General features: G+C 37.3%; 1 protein-coding gene across 1 annotated transcript in view; it reads left to right on the top strand.

The window, feature by feature from the left end:
• VPS41 (VPS41 subunit of HOPS complex) overlaps window positions 1–12,976 on the top strand; it is a 194,578-nt gene that overhangs the window by 146,020 nt on the left and 35,582 nt on the right. Inside the window, exons 11-16 of the mRNA XM_019958983.2 lie at window positions 1,121–1,218; window positions 4,868–4,997; window positions 6,653–6,768; window positions 8,186–8,242; window positions 10,586–10,647; window positions 11,482–11,563. Of these exons, the coding sequence (XP_019814542.1) occupies window positions 1,121–1,218; window positions 4,868–4,997; window positions 6,653–6,768; window positions 8,186–8,242; window positions 10,586–10,647; window positions 11,482–11,563 (545 nt within the window). The remainder of the gene's footprint in view (window positions 1–1,120; window positions 1,219–4,867; window positions 4,998–6,652; window positions 6,769–8,185; window positions 8,243–10,585; window positions 10,648–11,481; window positions 11,564–12,976) is intronic.

Raw genomic sequence — 12,976 nt, forward strand, 5'->3', positions numbered from 1 at the left:
TTACAACTCCGATTTCCTGACTCCATGTTCAATATTGTTTCCAGTATGCTACACTGAGTTCTCCTGGTTTGGAAAAGATGGCCATTTTATCATAAAAGTTAACTAAACTTGAAGCAGATACCACAGAACTGTGGATAAGAACTGAATCAAGAAATTCTTAGAAAATGTGATGTGTTCAAATGAGAGTTTACTCCCAAATAAATCTTAATCAGTGCAATGTATAATTCATGGAAGAGTCTTTTCCTGGTACTAATACTGTATCAGTTAGCTTTGCTGTATAACAAACCATCCCCCAAATTAGTTGCTTAAACAGTCATTTGTTATAAATAGTACAACAGCTAGTCATTAGAATCATACTATAGTAGTATTTGTACTTCTACAATTGAGCTGTCTGTAAGATCTTTGTGGTTTATTGTAATTAAATCTATATTCTTAGGTGATGCAATAGAAGAAATAGAACTAAGTTTTAATGACTGTTTTTTAAAAGAAAAGAGAAATTTCTTATTTTCTCTGACCTTTATTTAATACTGCAGAATTAGCATCAGTTTCATCATCATGTTATCTGTATCTACACTTTTTTATTTTAGAGTTTAGATAAAATGATTATTAAATGTTAAGAGTATTAATAGTTTCACAATTACAAAGAGCTTTTCTCATGACCATAATGCCATGGTAATGCCCTAATTGTGAAAGACTTAAATTGGTGTTTAAATTATTTTAGAAGTATTTTTGTCATTAATAGTATTTTTTATTTAAAATATTTAATTTTTTAAATTTAAAATTGTTACTGAATAATTTAGATTGGATTTTATGGATTTCAAAGTGTCTTCATGGGGCTTAACTCTGTCATTTTTAAACTAACAAGGTAATGTCACTTTTCACCATTCATACTTACTACTGTTGTTGAGTTTGCTTATTGTTTGTAAAAGAATTTTTCAAGTGTAAGTTCCCAGATATCTTTTTCTGATACTGATTATCATCAAGAAAGTATGTTTATCTCTGTCCCCTTTATGTTAAATTTCTAAAATGAGTCTATTCTGCATTCATAGTAGATGTGTTTTTTTCCTTTGCTGCTTTTTGCTGCTATTAATGGTGAATCTTCTCTCCCTTTTGTTTGCAGTGTCTCAGTTTGAAACTGAATTCTACATCAGTGGACTGGCACCTCTCTGTGATCAGCTTGTTGTACTTTCCTACGTAAAGGAGGTTTCTGAAAAAACGGTAATTATTTTTACCTAAAATACAATGGGAAGTGCAGGTTCATCTGTAGCATTTTCCCCTAGATCTTGTTGCCATGGAAGAACTCAGATCCAGCCTTAGCAGAACTTCGTGACCTATAAAACAAGGGCAGAGATTACCCTGCAGACTTAATGTATTTACCTTTCAGAAGCTCCACTCCTTGGTTGCCTTTGTTCCTTTTGCCAAGCAAAAGGGAGTCTCTTTTTTTTCTTTTTAATTTTTCTTTATTTTTTTCCATCTCTCCTGGTATTTCAGTCGAAAGGAATGAAGGATTTCCTCTTGCTGAAAGGCGAAGAAACTAAGCTGACACTGTGCATTAACTGAAATGACAGCGATGAAGTTGATCTGCAGCATCAGCAGAGGTCCCTGTGGTTAGAGTGAATTACCGAGAGGGCAGTCCATTATTTCCTGTGGTCCAGACATACTTGTTTACTTCCCAATGGCCTAGTGATTCTGAGTAGCTTGATTCTTGCTTGGAAATTAGATTCTTGCTAAGTCTCAGTTATCAGTGCAAATGATGGTATGAAATGCATAGCTAATAGGAAGCAGCAGAGAATCAGCATTTCATTATACATGACTTTGGAATGAAGCCTGTTATAGGGTCCAGTGGAGGGCCCTGCATACTGAGTCTTTCTTTGAAGCCTAGGTCGGCTGCATTCCTAGTTTGTCTTTATTGTCAGAGTCCAGAGGTCCTGCTAGGAAGGGGCTAAGGGTGACTTCAGGGTATAAACAAGGAGAGATTATTGTAAAGGATTTTCTTTTGGATGCTGTGTATAAAAGAAACACAATTGATCATCTAGCCCTCTACAGTGAGTGGGTTCCCCTTGTCTGTGTTCTCTCCCCTTTTTCAAACAGCAGAGAATAAAATGGGGAGAAAAACCCTGGGAGTCCCAGTTTTGAAGTGGTAGCTGCTCTCCAGCATTCCTCTGAGCAAGCTCTTGCATCAGGAAGCCATCGCTATAGTAACCTGGAGCTCTGGGTGCCGATGTTGCTAGGCAATGGGATGCTGCAGACTTAAGTGAACACTCAAACCTGCTAAAATCAATAGGACTGGCTTCTAGCCCTGTGCAGGACATCAGTTTATTATTATTTTATTTATTTATTTTTTTGAAAAGAAAGAAAAGCAGTGGCTCCTGAGGGAGTAAATACAGTGCTTTTTGATGAGGAGTGTGGGGAGGATTGAGAATGTGATTGAAAGACATAAGGAAAGAGGCAGTAAAATGAAAAAGGGAAAGCCTAATAAACCACTGACCAAAAAAAGAAGGAAAGGAAGGAAACCTTTGCTAATAAAAGAGAATATTGGAAAGGAGTAAAACCCAAGAAAGGCCAACCTCAAAGAGCAAATTAGAAAATGGAATTTTTTTCAGAGGAAGAAGTGAACGTCTTAGAGATGTTTTAAAAATGTGTGTGTTGGTGTACATAACTCTTCGTATTCTGTACCACCAAAGGACACCTGAAATCCTTCAGCACAAAATGAACTGATAAAATTAAGGCAGAAATAGTAAAGAAGCATGCTTGGGGCCAACTATGCCCTCCCCACTTTTCATATCAAATAGACAGGTTAAATGCAACAGTAAACAAATTTTTTTCTACCAGGCTTAATGTTACTCCAGCATATTTTTCCCATCATATCTTTGACCTTCATGCCTGTCCCCAAATGGTTGTAGTGATAGTTACAAGTTCCTCTGTGTTGCTGTATTTTGAGGAGCATCATTCCATTCTCTGTGCATATGGCTGTGCAGTCTCCCATCATTATTTATGGTGCTTGTGACCTATTTCATTTCGTTGATATAACCTAATCTATGAAGCTTAATGTTTTTTTTTTTTCATTCATTAATAAAGCGCATATGTGTTAAGAATGGTGCTGCACATGCAGTATCAAAGATCAGCCAGACCAGGGACTTGCCTGGTGGGCCAGTAAGATTAAGACTTCACCTTCCAGTACAGGGGGTGTGGGTTTGATCCCTGGTCAGGGAAGTAAGATTCCACATCCAAAAACCAAACATAAAACAAAAGCAGTGTTATAACAAATGCAATAAAGACTTAAAAAAAAAAAAAGTCAACAGGACCAAATTCCTGCTCCCTGGAAGTTCACACATAAGCAGGGCTGTTTGACCAGTGAACAAAAGTTGTAAAATAGTGAGAATATGGATTTCTCACCCATCACTTTGCTGATGGATTTCTTACATATGAAGGAACTGTTTATATGGTCTAGCCAGGTGGTTTTCTTTTAACATTGTTTGGTTCAATCTTTTTTTCTGTTTTTGATTCTGATTTTGATTTTTTTTTTGTCATTGTTAACAGCTGTTAATGTTTTTAAAAATACTCAAATCTTTTTTTCCTTTTTTGTTGTTTTCAAATTAAGATATTTGTCATTTCTCCACAGATCTGATCAATTATCCTGTATATTCACTGGGGTTTTTTCTTCCACCAGTTGACCTTTCGCAGTTGTTCTTTAAAGTTTTGAATGCTTTAAACATATGAGATGCAGTACTAACCTAATGGTTTCTCAGTTAACCTAACAAAATCAATCAAAGGGATCTGTGAGGCTTACTGCTTTATTGAGGGACCTTGGAGATTCAGGGGTCGTTCTGGACTTCTTTCACGCTGCTTCTTTCATCTGCATTCTCTGTACAGTGCCACACTGCATTAGCTCGTGTTGCTTTGGAAGATAGTCCAAGTACATGTTTATTGCCCCTGTGCTGAATACCCAGAGAGCATGAGCTTTACGGTAAAACAAACTTGATTGCAAGTATAGTCCCAGTTTTTCCACAAATCCCAGTCTTACCGTTTACTTACATAACTTTAACCTCAGTAAATTTTTTGATCCTCAGTTCGTTCCTCTGCAAAATGAGGAACAATACTTCCCGAGGGTGATTTAAGGACTCAGGAGAGTAATCTGTAGATAGTCACCTACTAAGCTAGTGGAATTGTCATAGGCCCTCATTAAAGCATATTTTCCCCTTCTGTCTTGGTCCAGAACTGCAGAATTGTAGTCACCAACCTCATGGGGTTATCTAAATTGAAATTAATGAAAATTAAATAAAATTCAAAGCTCAGTTTCTCGGTCATAGTTGTCACCTTTCAGGTGTTCAGTAGCCAGCCGTGACTGCTGACATGGTACAGTGCTGTCTATTCTGTATATCTCATTACAATATAATACATACATACAATACATACAAAAGGTCAGAATAAACCACTGCTGAAGCTATCCACAGCTGCTGGTGAGAAGAGCTAATATCTGCCAAATTTATCAAAGCAAGGCATTTAATAATGGCTACCTAGAGTTAATTTTGGAGAAGGCAGTGGCACCCCATTCCAGTAGTCTTGCCTGGAAAATCCCATGGATGGAGGACCCTGGTAGGCTGCAGTCCATGGTGTCACTAAGAGTCGGACACGACTGAGCGATTTCACTTTAACTTTTCACTCTTCATGCATTGGAGAAGGAAATGGCAACCCACTCCAGTGTTCTTGCCTGGAGAATCCCAGGGACAGGGGAGCCTGGTGGGCTGCCGTCTATGGGGTCACACAGAGTCAGACACTACTGAAGCGACTTAGCAGCAGTAGCAGCAGAATTAATTTGTATCATTTATAGAAATGTAATTCCAGTGAGCCTTTCTTCCTTCCCCAGGAAAGAGAATACTGCGCCAGACCCAGATTGGATATCATCCAGCCACTTTCGGAGACTTGTGAAGAGATTTCTTCTGATGCTCTCACCGTGAGGGGCTTTCAGGAAAATGAATGTAGAGATTATCACTTAGGTGAGAGAGATCAAGGATCTGACTCATGTGATTTCTTATATTTGTTTTTTCCCCTTCACCTGAGTAGCACAACCAGAAGTCTAAATCAAGGTGTTGAAAGGCTCTTAGAGCTAATCTGGACATGTTGAAAATTAAGACGCCAAGGCCCAGAGATGCTGGAGAACTTGCTTGAGTTCCCAGAGCAGAAGGGAGGGGTAGAGATGGGGCCAAGACCAAGGTAAGGAAGCTTTGTGGTCTTCATTCTTACATTTGGTCTCCTGTCCTAACTAATGTGACACCTGACTTACAGTGATGTCAAGCAGCATGGTTCTGTGGTTGCCATATCACTCGGGTGTACTCTGGGTTGGCAGAGAAATTGTCCTTCTGTGGCTGAATGCTCAGAGCTTGAAAGAGTGTATGGTACATACTAGACTTTTGCTATTATTTGTCGAGTAGATGAATGAATACATTTAGTCACCGCTTGGAAATAAAAGGAGAACCATTACTCTGTAGTCATACCAGGGGCATCTGTATTTGCAGTTCATTTCAGTTGCTCAGTGGTGTCTGACTCTTTGCGACCCCGTAGACTGCAGCACACCAGGCTTCCCTGTCCATCACCAACTCCCAGAGCCTGCTCAAACTCATGTCTATTGAGTTGGTGATGCCATCCAACCATCTCATCCTCTATCTTCAGTCTTTCCCAGCATCAGGGTCTTTTGGTGTTACTCTTTTCTTGAAAAATACATTGATGAAAAAATAGAACAGCTTTGGCTGTTGAGACAATCTTTCCTTCTTTAAAAACAATTAACATATTTTGAGAGTATTGTCAGTTATTTTGGTCAAGAGAAATGAAGAAATATCCTATATCTGAGTTTTCTTATATGAAGCCCTTGATCAACTGGGAAATGGGAGTGTCTGTTCTGGACTTAGAAAAAAGCAAATATGACTCACAAGAGAATGCATCCAGTCGAGGTATTTCTCCTTAAAGCAAACTTGGCTGCACACTTAGAAACCCTTTCGAATAGATTTTATAATTGAATTCTGCGGGAAACCCTTACCATCGGCATTGTGCACAACATGCTGCAGTGATAGATGATGTCCCCAGGCCTTGGGGCATCTGTCATTTATGCTTTAGATGGCCTTGACCTTGATGAGGAGGAAACATTTATCGCCAACTGTAGGGCGTAATTGTTCTGTAAAAATAGAACAGTGCCGTAAATGCCCATCAATAAAGTTTATATACAGTAGATAAATTATATATAATAGACACCAAGAATTTTCAACACTTTCAACTGAGGTCAGAATGTTAATTATGAAACATAATTTTTAAGCCCTCCTTACTTCTTTAAAGATTTTTTGGTATTTCCTCCCACCCTCCTTCCTTCCTTCTCTTCTTTCCTTCCTCCCTTCTCTTCTTTCCTTCCTCCTTCTCTTCCTTCTTTTTTGTTTCAAATTTTTTTATATGTAAATATTTTTTAAAACACTGAAATAGATTCTGACATTCTCACCTCTAGTCTCCCACCCTCTTCAAACACAGCCAAACACATGTATTTCAAAGGTAGGAGAGTTTTCCACTCAGTCTTAAAGTTGGGTAGTCTAACCAAGTCCTCCCAAACCACTGCCAAGGTTTCTCCTATTGAGTCACCCAAGTTGTTCCTCTCTTCTCTTATCTCTAGAGTACTCAGAAGGGGAGTCACTCTTCTACATCGTGAGTCCAAGGGATGTTGTTGTAGCGAAGGAACGAGACCAAGATGACCACATCGACTGGCTTCTTGAAAAGAAGAAATATGAAGTAGTTTTGCTTTTACTTTTTTCAAAGTATTGACAGATCAGTAACATAAAGAGGATAAAAGCATTTTTTATAATAAATCTTTCATGATGGTCAACTAGAATGCTCTAAGCTAATAATATGTGGGAGGCTAATAACTTTCCACTATGGTTTTCAGAAATTAGAGGGAATAAAGATGGCAGGGAGGTTGACTGGCTTTACTGGTCAGTGGAGGAAGGGTTGGCTATGGAGGCAGGGGGTAGGTTAAATCCAGCCTACTGATGTGTTTATTTGGTGGTTTTTTAAGGAAAATAAAATTGAGCTAGTATTTCAGGATCAACTATTTGAATATTTTAGTGAAATAATTTATCTTGTGCTTAGTTCATTTATACTGTGCTTAGTTCATATGTAAAAATAAAGCTATCAAATTATACTCATTTAGGATGGTTTGAACTGTCTTTTTAGATAAAATGATGTTGTCCACTTCATTGAGTATTGGGTCAGACTAGTTTGAGTATAATGTCCCATCATGACTTTTTTTTAAAAAAAGGAAAACATTTTAATTGCTGCAAAAGCACCGTTGTGGTGGTTTAGTTAGGGAAGCTCTCTGGAGAGGCTTATCTGCTAGTTAGCTAAAAAACAAAAAATAGTCCACTTATTTGGTGCTTTAAGTTTGTAACCACCTGACATGATTTGAAAAGAAATGTTTTTATTGAATAATATATAAACTCTTTGGAATCCAAGTATTGATACCAGTTGATAATATATAAACTCTCTGGAATCCAAGTATTGATACTCCAAATATTGGAGTCCAAGTATTGATACTTTATTGTTATTGATATTTAAAGTTTTAAATATCAACCTTTGTTACCTTGATAGCTTTGAATCCAGTAGCTTCTTAAAGAAATAAATTAGGGTTTCAAACAGTTGTGGTAAACTAATCATTGTAAACTTAATAAAATAAAAATAGAATCAGAGATTTTCAAAATCTTATTGTAGTTATACCTACATGTATGTATATAGGTTACATTTTATGTTTCATAAAGGAAAAGTGCCCCGCGGTTAAACATGTCAAACAGATTTAGAATGACAGATGGATTTTTTTGTTGTTGTTCTTTGAACCTAGGAGATTTTGTTGTATTTTAATTTGTGTCTGAAATGTGATTCCAGTATCCTAATGTGGAAATGAATTCACATGGAAATAAGAGAAGTCTTCATTTTGGTTGACTGCTTTTGTTTCAGTTTGAATTCAGTGAGGTTCACTCAACCATAACATTAAAAATTCCTGTGCTTGAAGCAAAAGCCATGGGAAAGCGGGGCTTATTTATGTAGCCCATAACTTTAAAACATAATAAATATAGTGTTTATAACCTCAATATCTTTCTTTCCTACCCGCTCCCTTTTTTCCCCCTCCTCCTTTGTCATGCTTTTGTAAACATAGGAAGCTTTGATGGCAGCTGAAATTAGCCAAAAGAACATTAAAAGACATAAGATTCTGGTAAGTATATAATTTTACTATTTGAAATATAACTTTACCTTTCAATAAGTTATGAGACTGCAAGTAATTTGAGAACAGATTCTTCCTACATTTTGAGAAGTTATTTCCCATGAATTCTCTAGCCTGTGAGGTCAGAATATTTCATTTTATTAGATCAGTTTCTGCTTGTAAACAAGAAATTTGAACACCTGCTAGGAGGCAGTCTCAGGTAATTTGGAAACTGGATTTATAAATACCCTTTAAATACAAAGCTTTCCAGTTATGTGTGGGGAAGTTTCTTTAAATTGTAGGTAAAATCACATTATCATGAAATTTATCAAGAGAATAGTTTCATAAAGCTAGATTGCTTCCATGTCTCCATTAAGAACAGACCCAATTTATTTTGTTATGGTGACTAATCTAGGACATCAGATACATTTTTATTACATTTTGGACTCTGGAAAAATATTGTGAATAAAAGACCATTTCTTTGCTAACTGTGACAATGAATGTGCGGATGAAAAGCCAGAAAAGAAATGGTATTCTCTGAGTGTGAAAGATCTCTAGAGATCATCTAGCCCAGGACCCTGGCTGACAAATGCAGATTAGAAGATTAGTCTTTTGTGGCTATTTGGGTTCCAATGCAGATTCCTTTTCCCTGCACTTTCCCACCTTAAACTTCTGTTTAAAATTCTTCAAAATAGCCTAATTCTCAAAGAGTATACAAAGAAAATAACTCAGGAACTTATTCATTGACAATTGTAGAGAATAAGGAAGAATCTAGAAATGGAGTAGTCCTGCCAGTACAAGTGTATAATTGAAGTAAGCAGGTCAAAAGTAAGACAAGCTTAGCTAGTCAGTTGTGCATTGGATTTGGTAACATGAAAGTGACAAGTACATTTTCCGTACATGTATTATTTATTCTTGACATGCTTTGCAGAGTGAAAGTGAATAGGAGATGATGAAGTCGAGTAGAATAGAGACTATTAGGCTTGCTGCAAAGTGGAAAAGATTCAAGACTGCAGGTGGGGACTATGACATCATGGACAGGTTTTGGTAGTCCTGGGTATTTTGTGTAAGAGAGACATTTAACATGCTTATAAGGGGAAAGAGAGAAAATCAGGTTAAGGTTAAAGGAACACAGGGAACAAAGGTTGGACAAGTTGACTCTGCAAAGGAGGCATCTCTTCTCTGAACCTGTAGACTCACTATAGATAGTGTGATCTGTGATTTTCAGAGAAATAAAGTTAGTCACCCTTTCTTCATCCTGTAGTTCCAACAGATTTGGAATATGATTTCCTACGTAGTCGTCCTTAAAGTAAAATTGAATCAACTAAGAACTTTGGGTATTTCCTTTCACTCTTGAAATGGGCATGTCCTCTACATTGATCATGCCTGGATATTTCCTTCCTGGGACAAGGCAAGCAGAGAGAAATGGGCTTCTACCATTTCTGCCATCTAGGAAGAAGTTCCACAAAAGATTTTTTTGTACATAGAACTTAAAAATCTAAGTTTTTTTTTTTTTCTTCTTCTTCTTTTTTTTTTTTTTTTTTTTTACATATATTGAGTTAAGCTTCTAATGCAGATGCTTTTGCATGGAACTAATCTTTCTTAAGAGTCAGTTCAGTTCAGTTGCTCAGTCGTGTCTGACTCTTTGCGACCCCATGAACCGCAGTACGCCAGACTTCCCTGTCCATCACCAACTCCCAGAGTCCACCCAAACCCATGTGCATTGAGTCGGTGATGCCATCCAACCATCTCATCCTCTGTCATCCCCTTCTGTTCCTGCCTTCAAATCTTTCCCAGCATCAGGGTCTTTTCAAATGAGTCAGTTATTCGCGTCAGGTAGCCAAAGTGTTGGAGTTTCAATATCAGTCTTTCCAATGAACACCCAGGACTGATCTCCTTTAGGATGGACTGGTTGGATCTCCTTGCAGTCCAAGGGACTCTCAAGAGTCTTCTTCAAAACCACAGTTCAAAAGCATCAATTCTTCGGCATTCAGCTTTCTTTATAGTCCAACTCTCATATCCATACATGACCACTGGAAAAACTGTAGCCTTGACTAGACGGACCTTTGTTGGCAAAGTAATGTCTCTGCTTTTTAATATGCTATCTAGGTTGGTCATAACTTTCCTTCCAAGGAGTAGTGTCATTTAATTTCATGGCTGCAATCACCATCTGCAGTGATTTTGGAGCCCAGAAAAATAGTCAGCCACTGTTTCTACTGTTTCCCCATCTTTTTGCCATGATGATGGGACTGGATGCCATGATCTTAGTTTTCTGAATGTTGAGCTTTAAGCCAACTTTTTCAGTCTCCACGCATTCCAGTTAACTAGGAAATTCCTTCATTTCATTTTCCTTAGGACATCGGCTTGGCGTATATAAACCACCTGGTGGCAAGAGGAGAGTATGATATAGCAGCACGGTAATCAAGATTTTTTCACAACTATTTGTTAATATAAATAGAATTGAGCCATATTAGCAATACAAAGAAGTCATTCTTTACAACTGACTTTTTTTTTTTTTACATTTTTCTAACGGGTAGTTTTGAATAGTAGTAGTTTTAACCACAGAATGAATTGATATATGTTATTTACCCACCTAATGTCTCATTTTTACCAAATGAAAAATATTTTTCTCAATGAAAGAGGTCTCAAAATACATGAACAGTCTGAGATTTTACCCATTTTATAAGACAGCTTGGAAAAATAGTCTTCAGGCCTACATTTTTGTTCCCTGATTTAGGGAAATGTGTTTCTTTGATGTGTAAATCAAAGTTTTATTCATACATAAACATTTTTTTCCGTATTATGCACTGAGGTAGAATTCTAATGTTCTAAAGACTGATTTTGTAGTCCATTATTTAAAGCCAGTGAAGAATTAGTTTAAATGGGTACTTGTAGGTATGATGGTATTTTTTCAAGGCATAAAGGGTCCCCAAACTATCAGCATTCATCTGGTTAAGTAGGAAATGCAGAACAGGAAAATCATTGGGAAAACCCTTATCAAAGTCTTCTGAAAGGGATTCATCTTTATGTATAAGTATTTGGTATTTTCTTGATTTCCATCAACTCACATGCAGTCAAGTGAGTACCAGTAATAAATACCTTTATGTTCATTGGCACTTGAGATGGAAATTTGTCAAAACTCTGGGAGAAGAGATTTATCTAAACCACTGGGGGAAATGACTGCTTATTCTGTCTCTGTTTATTTTCTTTATTTATACTTTCTTTCTCCCTGGGATGTTTTTTACAACCAGCAAATGCCAGAAAATTCTTGGGAAAAATGCAGCACTCTGGGAATACGAAGTTTATAAATTTAAAGAAATTGGACAGCTTAAGGTAAGCAAACTTTATTTTTAACTCTTAATTTTTCTATGTAGTATATTGAGGGCTTCCCAGACAGCTCAGCAGTAAAGAATCTACCTGCCAGTGCAGGAGACTGTGGTTCGATCTCTGGATTGGAAAGATTCCCTGCAGAAGGAAATGGCAACCCACTGCAGTATTCTTGCATGGCAAATTCTGTGGACAGAGGAGATTGGCAGGCTACAGTCCATGGGGTCGCAAAAGAGTCAGACATGACTTAGTGACTAAACAACAATGACAACAATATTAATGTTGAAATGGAAATAAAATTAAGACAGTAGTAATCAGCTCTTTATTGGGAAGCGAGTACCATTTCAACTAGAAAGAAAAACTTTTAGAAATTAGTTACAAAACAGGAGCCTGTTTCATATTTTATGTCCATAAAATATATATATATATATTTTACATATACGATATGTTCACTTTTTTATGTCCCTCCAATTCCCTCAGTGTTTAGATGAAGTTTTAATGTTCTTTTTAATGAGTATGGAGAACAGGTATGGTCTTATCATAGTAGATTATAAACAGAAGGCTTTTTTCACATGTTCTGAATAATTAATGCATTTTCCAGTATTTTACTTACTGGAAGATAGACGAAACATTTTGACCAGGTAGCTCCAACAAATAATTTTGATATTTCATTTCTTTAATCTTTCAATTTAGTGTGTAACATCCAAACTAATCAGTAAAGTGTTCCTGTGCCTGTAGGTATGTGTGAAACATTTTCACTTCTCAGTTTTTGTGAGCCTTTTTAGTGCTGTCCTAGAATTATGAATATGCTTTTTAAAACTGCAGTTATTCAGCTGGCCAGCCCTGTGCCTCATCCTGCCCTTGCCCCATAAATATAAGTCTTCTCTGGAAGACCCTCCAGGACACTTATGGTCATGTTTATTGGGCCAATCCTAGAGGGTCTTCTCCAGTCCTGTGGCCATTTTTACCATGATGGCTCCATCACTCAGAACTCCGTATGAATTCCATATCTGTGTTGGAACTTTGTGGTGGCCATTTTTCCTTGTGTGTACATACTGCTGATAATGGTCACTCAAATTAATGTGAATCCATTCTCACCTAAGCATGGTCTTTCTCCTTTCAATCTGTGTGTATGACATCACAGTATACCTATTTATCCATGTTTAATAGCCACTGTCCTGATGAGAACATGTAACTTACCTCCTCCTCCTGTTTAGTTGCCAATCCTTGTCAGTTTCATATCATCAGTATTGATTGGGCCTTTTCTCCCCCTCCAGTACCACTGCCTTAACTCCCACCTGAGCTCTTGCAAGGGCCTTCTGGTAGATCTGTGGACAACCCTAACCCAGAGTGAACATGTTAGTTGCTCAGACATGTCCGATCCTTTGTGAGACCTCATGGTCTCACAAGCCTACAAGA

This window comes from Bos indicus, chromosome 4 (assembly GCF_029378745.1).
Source record: "Bos indicus isolate NIAB-ARS_2022 breed Sahiwal x Tharparkar chromosome 4, NIAB-ARS_B.indTharparkar_mat_pri_1.0, whole genome shotgun sequence".
In the NCBI taxonomy this organism is placed as follows: domain Eukaryota; kingdom Metazoa; phylum Chordata; class Mammalia; order Artiodactyla; family Bovidae; genus Bos; species Bos indicus.